Here is a 22484-nt window from a genome sequence, read left to right as displayed (position 1 = left end):
CAATTCTCCTGCCTTAGCCTCCCGACTAGCTGGGATTACAGGGGTGCACCACCACGCCCAGCTAATTTTTTTGTATTTTTAGTAGAGACGGGGTTTTGCCATGTTGACCAAGCTGGTCTCGAACTCCTGGACCTCAGGTGATCTGCCCGCCTTGGCCTCCCAAAGTGCTGGGATTACAGGTGTGAGCCACCAGGCCTGCCTGGGAGCCTTCTCTTTTACCTGACTGGCCGTAGGATTGACAGAGGATGAGAAAAATGGGGTCTGGTGTGCTGACATTGTCTCATTACATAAAGGATAGAGTGACAGAGTATCTTGTGCTGTCCTCTTTCAGCTTTCGTGGTTATAAAGAGAAGATGTCTTTTAAGGCAGAAGTCATTTGTCTTCAATTAGCAATTTATGGATTATGCGCAGGATTCTATTCATAAATTTGAAGTTTATTGGCCTAACCTTTATGATTAGAAAAGTGTGATTTCAGTTGGTTAAAGAAAAAGATTCAAGAATCTATTTGGTGCCTGTTACATGGAAAGCAGTATTCTAGGTATATTGCCTTTATAAAAGGGGATTCAGTGAACATTGCAAAACAAAGTAGTTATGTGATTTTTGCATTTTACATGGCATCAAATGTTTCCTGAATTGCTTCTCTTTGTAATGTCATTATACATCTTCTGATGGAGTCATTTTCCATGTTTACTCTTCTGGATATTTTTCACCTTGTATATAGCAGTAGTTACAGTGAGAACTTAAATAAAGGAAGCTTATAGCTACAGTTTAGCTTCTTGTTAGAACAAGAAGTCAGGACTCCCCAGTATGTATGTATAAACGAGAATGAACTTCTCTGGCTGTGGTTTTTGTTTTGTTTTGTTTTTATTTTTATCAGAATTACACATGCTCAAAATTTAAAGTATTAAGTTTCAGTAAAGCTTGTTTTGGAAAAAGCAGTCCTCCAACCCCCCTTTCCCATTTCCTGTTCCCCCATGGCAGTCATCTTAAAACATTTGAACGAATTTTTTAGGTTTTTCATCTTCCTGTCTTTAAGCAACATGCTTATATAATTGTAACCCTTGATTTTTCTTTCTTTTTCTTTAGTTTTCTCCATTATTTCCAGGCTTCTCTCTATGGGAGATAAGGATTTAGTTTTCTCTTACCCCTGTTTCCCTGCCACATTCAAGCTCTTTTTTGTCTCCATCCCAAGCTTTCCATTTAGAAGTCATAATTTTGGGCAGATGTATTCACATCATTGTGACTGTGTAAATATGCTTCACAGCTGAGCCATGGTGGGTACTATGATTACTTTTCCTTTCCTATGCAAGTTTTTGCTCTCCTTAGAGTTATTATCTTTTTTGTTTGCATAGTCTGTATAGCTATGAACAGATTATTTTGAAAATAAATCCCAGTATGTAAGTTTCTTCTTAGTATGTTTAAATGCATCAGCTTTTTTTTTTTTTTTTGAGACGAGGTTTTGCTCTTGCTGCCCAGGCTGGAGTACAATGGTGCAATCTCAGCTCACTGCAACCTTTGCGTCATGGGTTCAAGTGATTCTCCTGGCTCAGCCTCCTGAGTAGCTGGGATTACAGGCACCCGCCACCATGCCCGGCTAATTTTTATATTTTTAGTAGAGTTGGTTTCATCATGTTGGCCAAGCTGGTCTTGAACCCCTCACCTAAAGTGATTCATTTGCCTCGGGCTCCCAAAATTTAGGGATTACAGGTGTGAGCCTCTGCGCCTGGCCTGGACTATTCTTTTTATTGTCATCTTGGGGATTCTTTTTAGTGCCTGAGTTGGAAACCCTTCCTTCTTGGACTGTTCCCTTGTTTTAGTGAAGCAAATCTTCTAATAGAAAAAGTGCGTAAGATACATTTTTGAGACCTTGTGTGTCTGCAAACATTGATTCACTGTTCAAACTTTAGTTTGGCAGGGTACAGGAATGTAGGATGAAAATAATTTTCCTAGAATTTTGAAAGCTTTGTTCCGCTATTGTCTTATTACTGTTGAGAAGTGCAGTGGTATTCTGAGTCTCGTACTTTTGTCTGAAACGTGTTCTTTCTCTTTGGAAGCTTTTCTATCCTCTGTTCTTACATTTCATAATCCGTTTGGTTCTGTATCTGTTTTGTCAATCACAGGGGAACTGGAGGGGCCCTTCTTTCCTGGGAACTTGTCCCATCTTATCCTTTAAGGATAAGGGAAAATTAAAAAAATTTTTTGTTTTATCTTCTCACCTCCATTTTCTTCTTTTTTAATGCCTTTGTTTAGATTTTGGACCTTTTAAACTGGTCTCTGATTTTACCTTTTCTCTTCAGTTTTTCGTCTCTTTTTTGCAGAATCTTCTGGGACATTTTTTCAACTTTAGTTTTCAGGTCTCCTACTTAATTTTTAAACTTCTCCTGTCATATTTTTACTTCTGAAGGTCTTTTTGTTCTCAGACTCTTGTTTGTTTGTTTGGTTGATAACAGCTTGTTACTTTATGGGTGTAGTGGCTTAAGCAATGAGATCTTTTTAAGGATTTTTTTTTAAAAGGTTCTTTTCTTTCTGCCATGGTCTGTGTCTGCCAAGTTACTTTTTCCAGTTTGTTTGGCACCTGTTTTTTCAGTAGATACTCTCCTTGAGTGTCTGGTGATTATGACTTTTCAGTGTTCCATTGGAAATTCTGTGTACCTGATGAGTTTTGTTCATTGTGGGCCATGGATATTTTTTGCCTTGTTTACGGTGGGTGATCTGGCTGGCTGTTCTGTTGGGGAATCCCTGATGTTAGTATTTTAGGTCTGATCACATTCCGGAGAGAAAGTATTACATAACCTGCTGTTGTTCTGGGGCTGGGTTGGTGATCTCAACATGTACTATGTACACTTTCATTTAAGCTGCTTTCAGCTGTGGCTTGCATCCATCCTGTAAGTGGCTCTATTTTTTACTCTTTCCTGAAATATTGCAGTTTTCTGCTGGGTTGAGTAGTGGGGAGCCTGGGGTGGGAGAGGGGATCTGACATCTGTTCTAACTGCTTCAAAAACAAGACTTTAAAGGGATATTTCTATTTCTAGGCCTACTTTCACTCATATTTCCAGAGGCATCAGGTGGCAGCAATCCCTAAGACTTTTAAGGGTAATATAGAGAAAACTGGCTTTTTTTTTTTTTTTTTTTCACTGTTGGCCTAGGATTCAACTTTCTTTGGTCTGTTAAAGCAGAACTGCCACTTGTACATCTGTTTTCCAGCTTCTAACACTTCTCCCCTTCTCTTTTTTCTAGTGTTTTATGTCTTTCTCTTTTTTAAAAAAAAATCTCTCAACTATAGTCTTAGTGTGATATTGGCTGGGATTAGAGGCTACATGAAGCCCCATCTTTAACCAGAAATCTCAGGCATGGGGTTATCTCATTGTACTAGATAATATCCAGAGTTGATTTTATTTCTTCGAAGTTTGAGTTCGCTTTTTAAATATTTATTTTGCTTTCCTAGGTGCCGACCTTTACAGTTTCAGCCTTCAAAATCTCACAAGAAGGTTTTGAAAAAAATGTTGAAATTTCTGGCTAAAGGGGAGATTCCCAAAGGAAGTTGTAAGGGTAAGATGGGCTGGGTCTAAAAACTATTTACTGTCCGTGTTTGCAGGGGTCCCACTTTCAGTCATCTTAAGTTAGGTAGGGGAAGGGTAATTAATACGGTCATGTACTACAATGACAGTGGCTACTGTGAGCACCGCTATTACTGTTACCATGGGCCCCCAAATCAAGGTATAGGGAATATGTATCAGAAGAGTTTGGAAAGAATATAGAGGATTATGTGAAAGATGTGATTTCCTGGAGCTTATCAAATGTCAATTTCTAGAATGCTTTGATAATTCATCTTTCTTGATCCTAATACTATCCTTATGAAGTAAATAGAAGGTGGCATTGTCTCTCAAAAAGCAAATGCTTACATGTAGCTTGTGCAAAATTGCACTGTTCTTTTAATGGTGAATAAAGATCAGATTTTCTTTGTTTGAATAAGGCTTTACTTCAGTAAATTATGCTGTCTTCAGTTCTCTTTTTTGATCAATTTTGAGTGGCTTTGCTAAAAGATAATTAATAGCATTCATTTAACTTTGGTTATGGATGATTTGCTTTTTTTCCGTTAGGTTTGTTCACTATTTTTGGTTTTATTTAAGTTTTCTTATTGGCAGTGGCTGACGTGTGAGCATAAAAATTGGGATTGCTGTTCTTAGAGCTCCTCTTCACTGTTGCCATAGGAAATGCCTCATCCTGGGTCCCTCTCATTTTAGCCTTAGCTCATTCATTCATTCCACAAATACTTTTTTCTTTTAATTATTTTTTATTTTTTTAAAAATAGAGACAAGGTCTCTTTATGTTGCCCAGGCTGGTTTCAAACTCCTGGGCTCAAGCAGTCCTCCTGCCTTAGCCTCCCTGACTGCTGGGATTTACAGGCATGAGCCACCACATCTGACCCTACAAATATGTTTTGAATGCCTACAATGCCTCAGTCACTGTTTAAATAAATACTGGCGGTACAGTGACCATCAAGGCAGGTAAGTTCTTTAGCCTCATGCACAGCTCTTAATGGACCAGGATTGAGGACCTTGGAGGAGCTTTGAAGAGCTGGGTCAACAAAGAGGCCAGACATCTTTTAGAGGTTCAAGGGCACTTAGAGGATCAGAAACCTCAGAATTTTGGTGTAGCTCTGATAAATATTGTAGTGCATAATCTTAAAGGTAAAATAGATTTTGTTGACTAGTCAATTTACAAGTATTTTGGTGACCAGGAATCATGTTCTGGACTGGGCATGGTGGCTCACAGCTGTAATCCCAGCACTTTGAGAGGCCAAGTTGGGAGGATCCCTTGAGCCCAGGAGTTAGAGACCAGCCTGGGCAACGTGGCGAAACCCTGTCTCTGCTAAAAATACAAAAATTAGCCAGTCATGGTGGTACATGTAGTCCCAGCTACTTGGAAGGCTGAGGCATGAGAATCAGGGAGGTAAGACTGCAGTGAGTCAATATCATGCCACTGCACTCCAGCCTAGGTGATAGAGCAAGACTCTGTCTGCACAAAAAAAAAAAAAAAAAAAAAATTCACATGGAGCTAAGCGTTGAAGATATTGTCTACTTGTAAATTGGTAGTTGGTGGTTGCTTGTCTTTCCTATGTAGTGTTTACATTTGGTTCTTTATTTGACTTGTTATAGGCTTCTGAATTATCTGTGCCTGGAACTTAATTCTTAGGAGTGATGGACTCATTAGGGTAAAGGAATAAACGGCTATGACAAAGATACCAAAATGCAATAACTAAAAAAAAAGATAAAAGTCTGTTTCTTTCCTCACATAATAGTTCAGTGTGAGTGTTCTAGGTTGGCTACAGCTCTGCTGCCCACCAGTCATTCTGGGACTTTCTTAACGTGATTTCCCAGGTTGCTGTGGTTTTTTACTAATCTAGCCATTGGGGGGAAAGGGTAGAAGTTCAGGGTCACAAGTTTCCTTTAAAACTAGTAAAGCACAGTTGGACATATCAGTTATGTTATGTGCCATTGGCAGGAGCTTGGTCACCTCTGGTAAAGGGTCTGGTAGTATATTCCCCTGCTAGGGTGCCACATTTTTTTTTTTTTTAAATTTTTTGTAGAGATAGTGTCTCACTATGTTGCCCAGGCAGGTCTTAAACTCTTGGCCTCAAGGCCTCAAGCAGTCGTCCTGTGTTGGCCTCCCAAAGAACTGGGATTCCCGGCATGAACCACCATGCCCAGCTGTGCCACGGTGTTAAGTGCAGCTCTCTTATTTTGGAGGATAACAGTGGATTTGGTGGCCAGATAGTAATTCTGCCACAATGGGTAATAGGGACATTCTATTTCTGTATTTATCTTAACCGTGTCAAATGACCCAGCTGATGGATTTTTAATTTCTTCTGATTTGTAGATGAGCCCATGGATTCCACAGTGGATGATGCTGTTGTGGGTGACTTTGCATTGATAAATAAATTGGATATACAGTGTGATCTTAAAACGCTCAGTGATGACCTCAAAGAGAGTTTAGAGAGTGAAGGAAAAAACTCCAAGAAAGAAGAACCTCATGAATTACTTCAGTCACAAGATTTCGTAGGAGAGAAGTTGGCCTCTGGTGAACCATCACATTCAGTTAAAGTTCACACAGTTCCTAAGCCAGGTAATAAAGATTTTTTATATCAAGGCCTATTCACTGCTTTTCTTTTTGCTGAGTCATTTTAAACCCTAGGTCTTTCCATCAGGCAAAAGGGTGACTTATTCAAGCAATCTGTAAAACAGAACCCTGCTTTATTTATTACTGGCTAGAATTAGACAAATCATGCGTTTTATAAACTACTGTGCTTGAAGAGCCTGAAATAATAGCCGTATCCCTAAATACAGACATTTTAAAATGTGGAGCCTTACAGGGTTGAGAATCAAATTTTTGTCGGCGAAAAGTTGTGATAAACATTCTTATTTTAGCATTAAGTGAGACAACATGAATTATAGGTATTATGTCCAAAATACATTATAAAATTCTTCAGTTTATCATTAAATTTTTAAAGGCAATTGTAGTATATTTTAGTTTTAAAATGTCCAGATTTTGATGTTTAACTTTGCATTTTGTCAGGAAATATTTTTTTTCTATGTCAGTACTTATACAAGAATAAGACTTATAAAGTTTATCCAGTATTAAATGGGTTTAATATGTGTATGTATGACTCTCAAAATTATTTCATAAAATGTGAAGTTGGATGGTTATTAGTTTGTTAGATGGCATCAGTTTTTGAATTAGTTCTTATGTTTATGGAAAACGATCCAAGGGAAAGACTTTTAGTACTGTTTTAGTTTTTCTTGTCTAAACTATGTTACACATGTTAAAGTAGAGAAAATTCTCCATTTGCAATTTTATTGAATAGTTTTTTACATGAAGTTTTCATGGTATTTAAATTGATTTTGGTCTGAGATTTCATCCTAATTAATGGTAATAGTTCAATAAAATATTTATTTTTAAATTTGAGGCAGGGTCTTGCTCTGTTGCCCAGGCTGAGGTGAAGTGGTGTGATCATAGCTCACTACAGCCTTTAGCTTCTGGGGCCAGTTTTCTTCTTGCCTTAGGTTCCTGAGTGGGTGGAACTACAGGAACTTGTCACCACACCTAGCTATTCTAAAATTTTTTGTAGAGATGGGGTCTCACTATATTACCCAGGCTGGTCTCCAACTCCTCACCTCAAGTTATCCTCCCACCTTGGCCTCTCAAAGTGTTGAGATTATAGGTGTGAGCTGCTGTGCCCAGCCCCTAGTAAAATATTTTGAATGATTTAGACAGTTTCTTTCAATGATTTCTCTCTTGGAGGTAGGGTCAATTCTTTTATTTATTCTTTTTTAAATAAAATTACTTATGGTTTGTCAATTTTTAAAATCTTTGTTATTCAAACATAGGTGAACATAGATTGAGTAGTATAATGGACTTCCATGTACTCTACCTGTGTTTGAAAAGATTACCGACTCACAATAGCCACTCTTGTGTCATCCAGTTCCCCCTTCCAAAATTATATTGAAGCAAACCCCAGACATTGTGCTATCCTATATTTCAGAATACATCTCTAAAAGATAAGAACTTTAAAAAAACATATTCACAATACCATTATTATATTTGAATAAAATTTCTTAATGCCATTGAATCTTTAGGGTTCAGATTCCATTTTTAAGCATTTGTTTGTGTCAGGATCCAGACAGTGTCCACATATTGTGATTGTTGATACATTTAAAAAAATCTCTTTTGGCCAGGCGTGGTGGCTTACACCTGTAATCTCAGCACTTTGGGAGACCAAGGCAGGTGGATTGCTTGAGCCCAGGAGTTTGAGACCAGCCTGAACAATATGGTGAAATCCGTCTCTACTAGAAATACAAAATATTAGCCAGGCATTGTGGCGCACAGCTGTAGTCCTGGCTACTTGGGAGGCTGAGGTGGGAGGATCGCCTTGGCTTGGGAAGTCGAGGCTGCAGTGCGTTGAGATCGAGCCAGTGCACTCCAGCCTGGGTGATGAGAATGAGACCCTGTCTCAAAAACAAACAAACAAACAGAAAAACCTCTTTTGTTCTGGAGGTTCCCCTTCCATTATTCCTCTATTGGGTTGTTTGTCTTGGTTATTTGTTCCACTTTCTGTGTCGACTGGTTACGTTTGCAGTTTAACATGTTCCTCTGCCTGCTTGTAATTTGATTGTTGGATATAGAGCCTTGATCAGATTCTAGGCTAAATTTTCTTTTTTTTTTTTTTTTTTTTTTTTTTTGTGGTGGGGCAGGGTGGCAAGTCTTAATCAGATTTGAGTTTCAATTATTTGAGGATGGGCAAGACTACTTCATGGGTTTAGAGTGGTCTTTCAGGGGACGTGTAATGTCTGGGTGCCTCTCTTTTTAATACTAATAGTCATGAATATTCCATGCTTAAACTCATTCATTAGAATGAGGCACCATCTTGGCTCACTGCAGCCTCTGCCTTCCTGGTTTAAGTGATTGTCCCACCTCAGCCTCCTGAGTAGCTGGGACTACAGGTGTACACCACCACACCTGGCTAATTTTTGTATTTTTAGTAGAGATAGGGGTTTTGCCATGTTGGTCAGGCTGGTCTTGAATTCCTGGCCTCAAGGGATCCACCTGCCTTGGCCTCCCAAAGTGCTGGGATTGCAGGGATGAGCCACTGTGCCCGGCCATACATTTTACCTTTATCTTTTTTTTTTGACCTTTGTAGTTTCTTTCTTCTACCCTGAGAGAAATGTAGTTCTCAGGAACACTGGGGATGGTAGAATTAGATTAGAATATCACACATTAACCTTTTGCTTTTTCCCATATTACACAGCAGTTTTAGAATGACAACCGTATACTTCCAGCATTATGGTTACTGAAACATTAAAAACTATTTTTGCAGGTTTTTTTTTTTCCCTTAAGATATCTTTTGGCTGGGCATGGTGGCTCATGTCTGTAATCCCAGCACTTTGGGAGGCCGAGGCGGGTGGATCACCAGGCCAGGAGTTCAAGACCAGCCTGGGCAACACAGTGAAACCCTGTCTCTACTAAAATACAAAAAATTAGCTGGGCTTGATGGCAGATGCCTATAATCCCAGCTACTTGGGAGGCTGAGGTGGGAGAATCGCTTGAACCCAGGAGGCAGAGGTTGCAGTGAACTGAGATCGTGCCACCGTACTCCAGCCTGGGCAACAGAGTGAGACTCTGCCTCCAAAAATAAGCAACATATGTTTCAGTAAAAATCTGAGACTGTCTTAAAATCCTTGGATTTTGGCCGAGTGCAGTGACTCACACCTGTAATCCTAGCACTTTGGGAGGCTGAAACGGGCGGATCATAAGGTCAGGAGTTGGAGACCAGCCTGGTCAGTGTGGTGAAACCTCATCTCTACTAAAAATACAAAAATTAGCCAGGTGTGGATGTGCGTGCCTGTCATCTCTGCTCCTCCGGAGGCTGAGGTGGGAGAATCATTTGAACCCAGTGGGGGAGGTTTCAGTGAGCAGAGATTTCACCACTACACTTGGAGGCTGACTCTGAGGCTGGAGTACAGTGGTGACATCTTGGTTCACTGCAACCTCTGCCCCCTGGATTCAAGCAATTCTCCTGCCTCTGTTTGCTTTTGCAGGTTTTTAGGAACCTGCAAAAGCAAAACTGCATTTCCTTTTTAATTTTTTTTTTTGAGACAAGGTCTTACTCTGTCTCCCAGGCTGGAGTGTAGTGACACAATCAGGACTCACTGTAGCCTTGACCTCCTGGGCTCAAGCAATCCTCCCGCCTCAGCTTCCGGAGTAGTTGGGACTATCAGTGCATGTCACCACACCTAGCTAATTTTTTGTATTTTTAGTAGAGACGGGGTTTCACCATGTTGCTCAGGCTGGTCTTGAACTCCTGGATTCAAGTGATCTGCCTGCCTCGGCCTCCCATAGTGTTGGGATTATGGGTGTGAGCTACCATACCTGGCCTAAAAAAGTCGTTTGTGGAGATGAGGTCTTGCTCTGTTTCCCAGGCTGGTTGGGCACTCCTGGGCTTAAGGAGTCCTCTCATCTTGGCCTCCCAAAGTGCTAGGATGATAGACCTGAGCCACCATGGCTAGCCTGCATTTTCATCTTAATCTAAAAAATGTTACAAGTCTATTCCCTTGGACTTAATTAGAAATTATGCAGGGCTAAACTCTATTCAAATCACTTAGGACTAATCTGGAATTCTTGAATGGCTTTGAACCTCTGTGAGTGCAGGGTTGGTATAGCATGCTGATTTTACACTGATGATCTATTTCCATGCTGTCAAAGGAATTTATTGACCTGGGAGGTTCATAAAATATGATATCCCCTAATATGGCGAAATCCTACTTTTTTTTTTTTTTTTTTTCTTTTTTTGAGCTGGCGTCTTTCTCTGTTACCCAGGCTAGAGTGCAGTGGTGTGATCTCAGCTCACTGCAGCCTCTACCTCCTGGGTTCAGGTGATTCTCCTGCCTCAGCTTCCTGAGCAGCTGGCATTACAGGTGTGCACCAACACTCCCGGCTAATTTTTTGTATTTTTAGTAGAGACAGGGTTTCACCATGTTGGCCAGGCTGGTCTCAAACTCCTGACCTCAGGTGATCTGCCCGTCTCTGCCTTCCAAAGTGCTGGGATTAGAGGCGTGAGCTACTGAGCCCTGCCTAAAATTCTACTTTCCACTGTAGTAATGTAGTATATAAATGTAGAGAAAAACAATCATGAGAAGGCTTACGTAGCCTGGTGACTTAATTAGTGCAAAGATGACACAGAAAGACAGTCTTTCATAAAAATACTGAAAATTTGTGTTTCTTAGTTCACATTGGTTTTACATTTGTTTATAATTTTGTAACTTGTAGAGAATGTAATTTTTAGTATAGAAAATGGAAGGTTTTGAAAATTACTGTTTTTGTAATGTTTATATAGGTAAAACATTATTTTAGATGTTAGTAATGCAAATAATAGCTAGTAATAGCTAACCCTAATTGAATGGTGGTTAATTTTTTTGTTTTTGAGATGGAGTTTTACTCCTGTTGCCCAGGGTGGATTGCAATGGCATGATCTTGGCTCACCACAACCTCCGCTTCCTGGGTTCAAGTGATTCTCCTGCCCCAGCCTCCCAAGTAGCTGGGATTACAGGCATACTCCACCACGCCCAGCTAATTTTGTATTTTTAGTAGAGATGAGGTTTCTCCACGTTGGTCACGCTGGTCTTGAACTCCTGACCTCAGGTGATCCGCCCACCTTGGCCTCCCAAAGTGCTGGGATTACAGGCATGAACCACTGTACCTGGCTGAATGGTAGTTAATTTTTTTTATGAGCTGCATGGGTATTAACTCATTTAATCCTCACAGGAACTCTGTAGGTAAGACTGGTTTTTGTCTTCGTTGTACAGACAGAGAAATGTGCCCAAGGTCATCTAGCCAAGTGACAGAGCCTGGTCCGTGACCTCAGGCAGCTTGGTTGGAGTGTGTGTGCTCAGAGCAAATTTGAGAAAAGACAGTTTGTGGTCCAAGAAAAGTAATTCTCTTGGGCAGTAAACAGTCAGTTACAGAAATGGTCTTTTGTTACCTGGTTCAGACTTATGTAACTTAGGCTTATTCAGAGTCTTTTTTTTTTTTTTAAATAAACTTTATTTTTAGTTAGAAAACATGCTAGTGAAGCCGTGACCTAGTCTGAACTATTTGTGAACTCACTGTTTTCTCATCAGATTGGTTTTCGTTTGATCAGTTTATGGTCTCAGGCAAGTCCTTTCACCACTCTAGGTTTTGATTTTCTTCTCTCTAAAAACTGAATTTGCTAGTTTTATAAACCTTTTCACTGACTTTTATATGGTTTGCGAATACCATGTTCTGGGATCTTAAATAGCTTATTGCTTTAGTTAATATCTTCTAGAAATTACTAGTGTAATATTCATTGTTAGAAATTTGGAGAAAAGAGAACACTATAAACAAAGAAAAATCCTTTCTCTGTTTCTGAAATGAGGTAAAATGACTGTTACCATGGTGTCTTCTTTACAGGCTTTTATCTAAGTATTTTTACTTAGTTTAGAATAGTCAAAATTTTAATTTTAAAGGGTTGTCAGTTTTTAATTTCGTCTTTAATTAGAACAAAACTCCAATTAACTATAACTGAACTAATGAGACCTAAATATCTGCAGTATTTGGAGAAGGACACAGATACCTTCAATTAAGCAACGATTCTTTTTTTTTTTTTTGAGACAGAGTCTCCCTCTGTTGCCCAGGCTGGAGTGCAGTGGTGCCATCTGAGCTCACCACAAACTCTGCCTCCCGGGTTCAAGTGATTCTCATGCTTAGCCTCCTGAGTAGCTGGGATTACAGGTGTGTGCTATCACACCTGGTTAATTTTTGTATTTTTAGTAGAAACAGGGTTTCATGGGCGGGTGTGGTGGCTCACGCCTGTAATCCCAGCACTTTGGGAGGCTGGGGTACATGGATCATGAGGTTAGGAATTTGAGACCAGCCTGGCCAACATGGTGAAACCCCGTCTCTACTAAAAATACAAAAAATTAGCTGGGTATGGTGGTGCGCGCCTATAATCCCAGCTACTTGGGAGGCTGAGGCAGCGGAATTGCTTGAACCCAGCAGTTGGAGGTTGCAGTGAGCTGAGATCGTGCCACTGCACTCCAGCCTGGGTGACAGAGCGAGACTCCGTCTCACAAAAAAAAAAAAAAAAGAAAAAAAGAAACAGGATTTTCCCATGTTGGCCAGGCTGGTCTCAAACTCCCAACCTCAGGTGATCTGACTGCTTAGCTTCCCAAGTGCTAGAATTACAGGTGTGCAAGGATTCTTTTCATTTAAAAAATCCTGCCAGAGTTTGTGCTGGGATCAGTATTCCTTTACACTTGGTTCCTAAGTATTTATCTATGTTAGCCGTGCTTTCAGAGAAATGGCCCTCAGAAAGGTTGGGCAGAGATAGCAGTGTCCTTTTAAAGCTGGAGATACTTTGATTTGATTATGTTCATCCTCACAGAGGTGGAGAAGTGGATGGATATGTTTTTTAAAGAAAATATTTTCAGCAGTAAGAGCCTCCTTGGAAAGTTTCTGTGCTATATTTACTTTTCCTTGGCAACTCCCGCTTCTAAGGTAGAATTTTAGATCAACTTACAGCTGTGTGTCCGGATCCTCAGAAACATCTACCCCAAAGCTAGCCTAACCATTGGAATGCTTTGGACTTACTCTGTAGAATCTTTGAGACATGTGAAAAAGCTTTTCCAGAGCCAAGTGTGATTGGTCTAACATTTTAAAATTCTTTTTAGGCAAAGGGGCTGATTTGAGTAAGCCTCCCTGTCGAAAAGCAAAGGAAATCCGGAAAGAAAGGAAAAGGTTAAAACTCATGCAGCAGAACCCAGCTGGAGAACATGAGGGTTTCCAGGCTCAAGGTCAGCCACCATCTTTGTTTCCAGCAAAGGCTAAATCCAACCAGCCCAAAGCACTCGAAGATTTAATTTTTGAATCTTTACCAGAGAATGCATCACACAAGTTAGAGGTACTTTGGAGGACTTTTGTTATTTGTTTTATTATTTTTTGTTTGGGCATCTCATTTATTTTTATTTGAAGTTCTAACCAGTTGATGTTTTTCTAGTTAAATAATGAGAAATTAAAGGGAATTGGGAAGAAGTAATATTTGTGTATACTAAGTTAACTAAGTGAACTGCTATTTGAGAGAAGTAATATTTGTGTATACTAAGTTAACTAAGTTAACTGCTATTTGAGAGAAACTCCCTTATTTTAAAAAGACTTTGAGAATACTTTAAATAGTTGACTACTTAACTTCTGAAAACTCAATTTTAGCATGTTACTTTGATTGAAATTTAGTAAAGTGAAAGAAATACTGCTTAAAATTGTATTTTTAGCAGTTTTGGTTTAGTGAAAGAGAGTAGATTACACAAGGCAAACACTATTTTATCCATTACAATATTCTGAGCTTGATAAAGATAGCAAATATTGTCACATACATAAGCCAGCAGTTAGGAATTCTCTAAATAGGGCTAAATTGTACTGCTGAAATCTTCTCTCATTAATGCCCAAACCAATTTGGGCATATTATGAATACTTTCAGAATCAAATTCCTCCTTTTTTCCAAATTTATTTACATTTCTAGATCAGATCAAGATTTCTCAATATTAGTTTCTCATATATAAAATTCAAAAACAAGGCCTGGGCGTGGTGGCTCACACCTGTAATCCTAACACTTTGGGAGGCTGAAGTGGCTGGATCTCTTGAGGTCCAGAGTTTGAGATCAGCCTGGCCACCACAGTGAAACCCCGTCTCTACTAAAAATACCAAAATTAGCCAGGCGTGGTGGCATACACCTGTAATCCCAACTATTAGGGAGGCTGAGACATGAGAATCACTTGAACCCAGGAGATGGAGGTCGCAGTGAGCCGAGATCATGCCACTGCACTCCAGCCTGGTGACAGAGCAAAACTCTGTCTCAAAAAAATAAAATAAATAAAAAATATTAGCCATAATGATTTTTATCTTATTCTCATACATGATTAGTAGCTGGTCAGCCTTTGAATTTTATAGATTAGTATCATCTAAGAATATCACTTATCACTAAAGTCCTGATAATAGAAATTAACTTTCATGCATTCTAAGCCCAAATTCAATCTATGTTTTATTACACATAGATTTTAGCTTTTGTAAACTGCTTGGCCACTTTGATTGAGATACTGAGTTTTTGTCCTTCCAAAATTCTAAACAGAGTTGAATACACTGCTTAAAATATTTTACATGCAAATCAACAGGAAGAAGGAAAAGAAAAAAAAATTTTATGAGGTGTCTTTTATCTTTTGATCATAAATAGTAATGTATTCTGGGGGCCAAGCACACCTAACAGTTCTCCAGTGGTTACTTTTACTTTTTGAATGTAATGATACTCAGGATGTATGGAAATCTTTCACCACTAGGTGTCACTGTTTCTTCACAGAATTACTTCCCACGCACAGGTCAAGTTTCCAGTTGTTTTCATTGCATTGCATTTGACTGTTCTGTTTTGTTAATACACTTTAAGTGGTTAGTAAATAATGTTAAAATAAATGTTAGCCATTACTGCATGCAATTACTATTTTAAACTTGTCTTTATTTTACATTTGATGAAACTAAGGCGCAGAGGCTATTACACTATAAGATTTGAACAAAGGAAACGTGATTTCACAGTCATACTTGTTAATTATACTATGAAGTAGGAATACTTTATGTGGTCTTTTATACTTAAACAGTAGAGTTTAAGTTTAGAGTTAGCAATGATGAATGAGTGTCCAAAAACTGTATTCATATTTTTAGTCTTTCTGAGAGTTACTGTTGGTGAGCTGTGTATAACTAGAGAGTATTTGTGTGTGTCATATGTGTGTATGAGTGCTAGAAATACTCTGACAGTTTACAGTAGAGGCAGGCTTACATAATCCAGTCATGAAAGCTGAGGCTGAAAATTTCGAGGGGATCCTCCTCTGTCTTAATGAGTCTGTATGCTACAAAAATAACTTTTTGCTTTATTTACTAACTGGTTTTTAATATTAAAATATTATATTTCGGTGCCTTAATAATTGTTGAAACTTGGTTTCTTGGATGGGAGTTACTGTTAATGCATATTCCGCAAAATGAGTAAACGAATGAATTAGTGAACATTGTTTTTTTAACTGCTTCTGAAGGTGAGGGTGGTGAGATCATCTCCACCAAGTTCGCAGTTCAAAGCCACACTTCTGGAGTCTTACCAGGTCTATAAACGTTACCAGATGGTTATTCACAAGAACTCACCTGATACGCCAACTGAGAGCCAGGTCAGCAGACCAAGTATAATTTTCCTATGCAAACAAAGCTTTCCCTTTCACTTAATATCATTTAATGAAATCTTGGTTTATTTGTGCTACATTTTATTTGTGTTCAATTTGCAGCATATCTGCAAAGACGTAAGACTGAATTAATGGACATTCTGAAAGTGCAAATTTGACCGAGTGCCATGTGAAGTGCCAGTCATGTATAATTTCAGAGTGGAAAGTAATATGTAAAGTTATTTAAAGTCACTATTTTGGAGGCATTTATCTAAAAGATAGTAGTAGAGCTCTAAATTAAAATATCTGTGCGGAAAAGGCAGGAAACTTGATATTTTTATGGTAGATATATACTTTGCCTAACAAGATTATAATGCTTTATTTGTATTTGAAAGACTAATGTAGAAAGAATTCATCACAATTAAATTATTCTTTGTTAATCTGTTACCCTTGCATAATTGAGTGGGCCTACAAAAGGAAGTTAGTAGAATGTTTTAATAGAAGAACTCGTATGCTGATAATTTTATAATTTAAATGACCCAAGAAAAATCTGGAAGGGAAAAAAAAGCTTAAAACAGTATAAATAGAGGTGACAAAAGTAGTGATCATGACCACTGTTAGCAACAATATTGACTCTAGTTTATGCAGAAAACTACAATAGGTGGATAGAGGAACAAACAACAACAAATTGTTGGCTCTTGGCTCTTACGAGTTTGACATTTTCCTAAGTTTTAGTACAGCGGTAGCACTTCAGTCTCTGCACCAGTCCACCCAGTCTGAGGTTTCTTTTCATGACAAATTCCAGTTTGAGCTTTGGTGTGGATTTGCGGAGATCTTACTCTAGCCTCACCTTCAGAAGCATATCATCAGTTAGAGATGTTTCAATAGCATTTGCTTGTATTTTCCTTGCTCTGAAGGTGAGGTTAGTACCTGTCTCCTTTGAGGACCCAGAGTTCAAGTCGTCCTTCAGCCAGTCCTTTTCTTTGTATGTCAAGTATCAAGTGGCCATACACCAGGATCCGCCTGATGAGTGTGGGAAGACTGAGGTATTGTTTGTTAACTGTTGTTTTCTGTGTTGATAAGGTTGTCTGGGAAGAAATATAATATATGCCATTTTCTTGTCAGGGGGAGCTGATGACCCTTTCAGTATGTATTACTGAACTTTTGTGAACACTCACATGAGTCATACATGTGAGCATTTTAAATCCTTAGAAAAAAGGATTGCAAATTCAGAATGTATTCTTAGTGTTTTCTTTAGGAACCTGAATGTAGTGGTTTACATGGTCAGTCATCAACCCTAGGTTAACAGTCATTTCCTGAGTACCCATCATGTGCCAGAGTGTGTGCCACAGAACAAAAGGAAAAATCTCTCTCTTCAAGAAACCGATAATCAGTGGGAAAGACAGACAAATAAGCAAAAATATCTTAACAAGCAATGAATCAGAAATACCTACACCTAACCTACCGAACGTCACAGCTTAGCCTCACCTGCCGTAAACGTGCTCAGACACTTATATCAGCCTACAGTTAAGCAGAATTCTCTAACACAAAGCCTATTTTATAACAGAATGTTGAGTATCTCATGTAGTTTATTGAATACTGTACTGAAAGTGAAAAACAGAATGGTTTTGTACCGTTGTAAAGTTGAAAAAGCATAAGTCCAACCATTATAGATTGGGAACCTTCTGTTAGGTATAGTATGATTTCATGGGCGTTTATTGAGGGCCTGTCTTTCCCAGGCTGGGAAAATTGAATTGAATGACATGGCATCATTGTCACCGTAGAACCATTATATATGTTGGAAGAAAGAGGCCAGCAGATGCAGAAGAAGTAGAGTTTTGATTTTTTGACTGCTTTTGTTTTTTTAAGGACATGATGTATAAGCTAAAAAGAGAGAAGTAATACAGAGGACAGAAGTTAATGCTGCCTGTTCCCTGAGAAAGGGCTCACTCCCCAGATCCCCCAAGCCTTCAAGTTAAAGCGTGATCTGCAGACCTGCAGCATCAGCAATTCCTGGAACACAGAATCTCAGTCCTACTGATTCAGAATCTGCATCTTAAACTAGGTTTCCAAAGGATACATATGCATTTCAGTTTTGAGAAGCTGTGTCCTAGGTTCCCAATCGATCCATGCCATTGTGGGTGGTAGCATTTGTGGATAGTGAGGATTCTGCTAGGCCTAAGACGCTTCCTTGGATATTCTCAGGGATCTTATTCCATTCTGAGCTTTTGTCCTTCCTACTGCCCTGGAGATGATGCCTTTGTACCTCTCTGCTTAGCAGGTATGAATAGTTGGGACCAAATGTTCCTGTGGCCCAGTGTGTTTATTCAAGACTTCTCCAGGAGCTTCTCCTGGTAGACTTCAGGCCTCTGGGAAGTCCTTTTATGCAGACTTTGAGCAACACTAAAGGCGTTCATGATCTGAATTGGGGTGGTAGACAGGTATGTAATTGCAGTGCCTTTGGAATTAGCCATTGGATTAGTAGGGAAAGCCAGCTCAGTATGAGACTGGAGGGTAGAGAGGTTTTTCTCAGGGAAGTGACATCTGAGCCAAGTCTGGAAAGATGAGTGGGCGTTTGCCAGGACAAAAAAGGAGAAGGGTGTTCTGGGTAGCCTGACTAGAGTATGCAGAGGTGGAGGGTGAAATTGTATGCCTTTCTGAGGAACTACTATTAATACTTAGTTTAGTATGGCCAGAACATAGGGTACATCTTAGGAGGTAATAGGGGATGAGACTTTTTTTTTCTTTTTTCTTTTTCCTTTGAGACAAAGGCTTGCTCTGTTGCCCAGGCTGGAGTGCAGTGGCATGATCTTGGCTCACTGAAACCTCTGCCTCCTGTGTTTAAGCGATTCTCCTGCCTCATCCCTCTGAGTCTCTGGGATTACAGTTGTGTGCCACCATACCCAGCTAATTTTAGTATTTCTGATAGAGATGGTTTCGCCATGTTGGCCAGGTTGGTCTTGAACTCCTGACCTTAGGTGATCCACCCGCCTCAGCCTCCCAAAGTGCTGGGATTACAGGTGTGAGCCACTGCATCTGGCCAAGGGTTGAGGCTTTGGAGGCTTAGGTAGGAGCCAGATTTTTAAAAAATAATATCTTAGAAATATTTAAACTACCACATACCTATCACCAATCTTCAACTAGCCTCAGCATGCTGCCATTCTTGTTTATCTTTCCATACTTTTTTGTTATTTTGCTGTACTATTTTATACCAAATCTCAGCTATCATATCATTTTTATATGTAAATCCTTCCATATGTATCTTAACTGACTAAGAATGTGGGATGATCAGATAGGTGCCTTCTAATGTAATCTAGTAAGAAGTATAAAGTACCACCTATGGAATGTTTTTGCTGGAGAAATTGAATCCGGATCTATACAAGCTTCTAGATCTACTGACCAGTTCACAGGAAATATGAGGGGTAAAGGAATATGTTAAAATGACACTTGGGCACTTCTATAAGATAAATTACCTAGTTTCTTTAAATAAACTAATAAACATTTAAAAAGGAAACTCTATTCTTAGATTAAAAGTTATTAATGTAGACATTTAAAAATATATAACTATGGTACCATTATTATACCCAGTAAAGTGTCTATCATTTAATGCTTAATACATATTTGATTTTCGTTTTCTATTTTTTTTTTTTTTTTGAGATGGAGTCTTCCTCTATTGCCTAGGCTGGAGTGTAGTGGCACCATCTCAGCTCACTGCAACCTCTGGCTCCCAGGTTCAAGCAGTTCTCCTGTCTTAGCCTCCCAAGTAGCTGGGAATATAGGTGCCCACCACCACACCCAGCTAATTTTTAGTAGAGATGAGGTTTCACCATATTGGTCAGGCTGATTTCAGACACATGACCTCATGTGATCCACCCTCCTTAGCCTCCCAAAATGCTGGCATTATAGGCATGAGCCACCGCGCCTGGCTTTTTTTGGGGGTGTAGGGGAGAGAGTCTTGCTCTGTCACCCAGGCTGGAGTGCATGGCACCATTCTGGCTTACTGCAACTTCGCCTCCGAGGTTCAAGCAATTCTCATGCCTTAGCCACCTGAGTAGCTTGGGACTACAGGCATGTGCCACCATGCCTGACTAATTTTTGTATTTTTAGTAGCAACGGAATTTCCCCACATTGGCCAGGCTGGTCTCAAACTCCTGTAATTCCAAAGTGCTGGGATTGTAGGTGTGAGCCACTGCACCTGGCTGATATACTATGTTTTTCATTTTGTTTTCCACTCATCCACTGATCATTGATGGACATTATGGTGGGTTTTATTTTTGTTTTTGTTTTTCTTTTTTTGAGCTGGAGTTTCGTTCTTGTTACCCAGGCTGGAGTCCAATGGCACAATCTTGGCTCACTGCAACCTCTGCCTCCCGGGTTCAAGTGATTCTCTTGCCTCAGTCTACCGAGAGTAGCGGGGATTACAGGCACCCGCCACCACACCTGGCTAATTTTTTGTATTTTTAGTAGAGATGGGGTTTCATCATTTTCGCCAGTCTGATCTCGAACTCCTGACCTCAGGTGATCCACCTGCCTCGACTTCCCAAAGTGCTAAGATTACAAATGTAAGCCACTACCCCCAGCCTTGGGTGGTTTTTATTGTTTGACTTTTATGGAAAATTCTGTTATGAACATTTCATGTTCAAGTTTTTATGAGGATGTGTATTTTCTTGGGTGTATACCTAGGTGTGTGGAATTACTGGGTCATGTGGTAACTGTTTTCTCCTTTTGAGGAACTGCCAGACTGTTTTTCAGAGAGCGAAATCATTTAACATTCCCGCCAGAAGTGGATGAGGGCTCCACTCTCTCCCTCCATGTGCTCACCAACACTTGTTGTGCCTTTTTTTTCTTAAAGTTGTTTTTATGTTACTCCTAGTGCATGTAAAGTGGTATCTCATTATGGTTTTGATTTGCATTTCCCTTTCTGTGCTTTTTGGCCATTTGCATTTCTTCTTTGGAGAATTGTGTATTCCAACCCTTTGCTCATTTTTTAATTGGGTTGTCTTTATTACTGAGTTGTAGGAGTTCATTATATTCTGGGCACAAGACTCTTATGTATGTGATTACGAACACTCTCCTGTATTCTGTGAATTATCCGTATCTCTAGGAACATTTCCTGGTGAAAATCTATTTTGTCTGCTATCAGTAGAGCCACTCCATGTTGTGATTCCTGTTTGCCTGATCCATCTTTTTCCTCCTTTTACCGTCAGTCTGTTTGTGCCTTTGAATCTAAAGTGTGTCTCTATTAGACACCATATAGTTGACCTGGGGGTTTTTTGTTTGTTTGTTTTTTCTAAGTCCAGGGGGAGAACACTCTCCCTTTTAATTGAAGTGTTAAATCAGTTCACATTTAATGTTGCAATTGAACTAGTTGAATTTACACCTTCCATTTTACTTCATTTCCCTGATATGTCCATGTTTTTTTTTTTTTTTTCTCTTTTCCTCTTTTACTGCTTTCTTTTGCACCAAACAAGTGAATTGTTTAGACAAGGAGTGTGGAAAAGGAAGCGGGGTGGTGGAGAGGGGGAGGGGAAAAGGTCATGATGAGTATGTTCCCACCCTGTGGAGACTTCAAAGGAGATGGTGGAAGCTGCGCCACTGTCTCACTCCGCCACCAGGTGGTGGTGTAGATCGAGAACATTTGTGCTCTTTGACCCTGCGCAAGTTTGTGTTCACAGCCCAAGTATGAAAAAATGCTTTTTTTCTGAGCTTTATTGTAATTTTCATTGAGGCACCGAAAGGATAATTACAAGTAATTCTTTGCTTGTTAAAGGGTTTAAATATTTTCTGGACTTTAATCTCGAGAAATTTCCATCTTCAGTTTTTTTCTCTTAATGGTTTAAATATTTATATATGAAAGTAATAACTTATAGTTAGAAAATTATTCAGCGTGTTAGAGAATTGACATTCTCCAATTATGCAAGGACCAGACAATCATATATAGGCATACACAGTAAGTTCTTACTTAATGTCATTTATGGTTCTTGGAAACTGTGGTCATAGGTGAAATGACATATAAGGAAACCAGTTTTGCCATAGGCTGATTGATATAAACAAAAGTTAAGTTCCTACAGCATATTTCTGGTCATAAAACATCACCAGACTTCTAAATAAAAACCAAAGCACTTCTAATATTAAACATTGAAGTAGATGTGAGCTATACATACATTTAAGAAAAATTCATAAAAACAAGTAAGATAATTATTTACCCAGTGATTTCACTTCAGGTGGTGGGGGGGCTGCAGACTATTCTGGAAGCTCAGGAACTAGGTTGGACACCCAGCCTGGACCAGGAATCTGTTGCATCACAGGGTGCATTGACACACATACCCTCACTCACACTGGCGCCATGTAGACACACCACTAAGCCTAACGTGCACACCTATGGGGTGTGGGAGGAAACTGGAAGACCCAGAGCAAACAGGCACAGACACGGGGAGAACTGCAAGCTCCACTCAGATAGTGCCCTGGCCAGGAGGCAGGAATTTTTTTTTTTTTTTTAAATCATTAAAGTATTTTTGGTTTTTGGTTTTTGTAGAAGCAGGATCTTGCTATGTTGCCCAGGCTGGTCTCAAACTAATCGAAGTAATAACAAAATGGTGTTGTGCCAATCTGTACCACCCGAGGACCTGTTGGTGCTACAGGTTGAGTATCGCTAATGTGAAAATCTGAAATCCAAAAATACTCCAAGATTAGAAACTTTTTGAGTGCCAACATGACAGTCAA

At 39.4% G+C, this 22484-nt stretch overlaps 1 protein-coding gene across 14 annotated transcripts in view; it reads left to right on the top strand.

The window, feature by feature from the left end:
* The window catches only part of ATE1 (arginyltransferase 1), a 240889-nt gene that overhangs the window by 6133 nt on the left and 212272 nt on the right, over positions 1-22484 (top strand). For 8 of the 14 annotated variants that reach the window (XR_004270028.1, XR_004270029.1, XM_032281855.1 and 5 more), the window contains exons 4-8: positions 3446-3549; positions 5881-6126; positions 13245-13474; positions 15642-15770; positions 16679-16807. Coding sequence is in view for 12 of the 14 variants with exons in the window: in XM_032281855.1 (XP_032137746.1) it covers positions 3446-3549; positions 5881-6126; positions 13245-13474; positions 15642-15770; positions 16679-16807 (838 nt within the window). In the remaining 2 variants the exon portion in view is untranslated. The remainder of the gene's footprint in view (positions 1-3445; positions 3550-5880; positions 6127-13244; positions 13475-15641; positions 15771-16678; positions 16808-22484) is intronic. The other 6 variants (XM_032281861.1, XM_032281859.1, XM_032281856.1 and 3 more) reach the window with 3 other exon arrangements.

This window comes from Sapajus apella, unplaced genomic scaffold (assembly GCF_009761245.1).
Source record: "Sapajus apella isolate SASKATOON/1434 unplaced genomic scaffold, GSC_monkey_1.0 scaffold13, whole genome shotgun sequence".
Taxonomy (NCBI): Eukaryota; Metazoa; Chordata; class Mammalia; order Primates; family Cebidae; genus Sapajus; species Sapajus apella.
The sequence above is the reverse complement of the archived record's forward strand: the minus strand, read 5'-3'. Positions and strand labels throughout refer to the sequence as shown.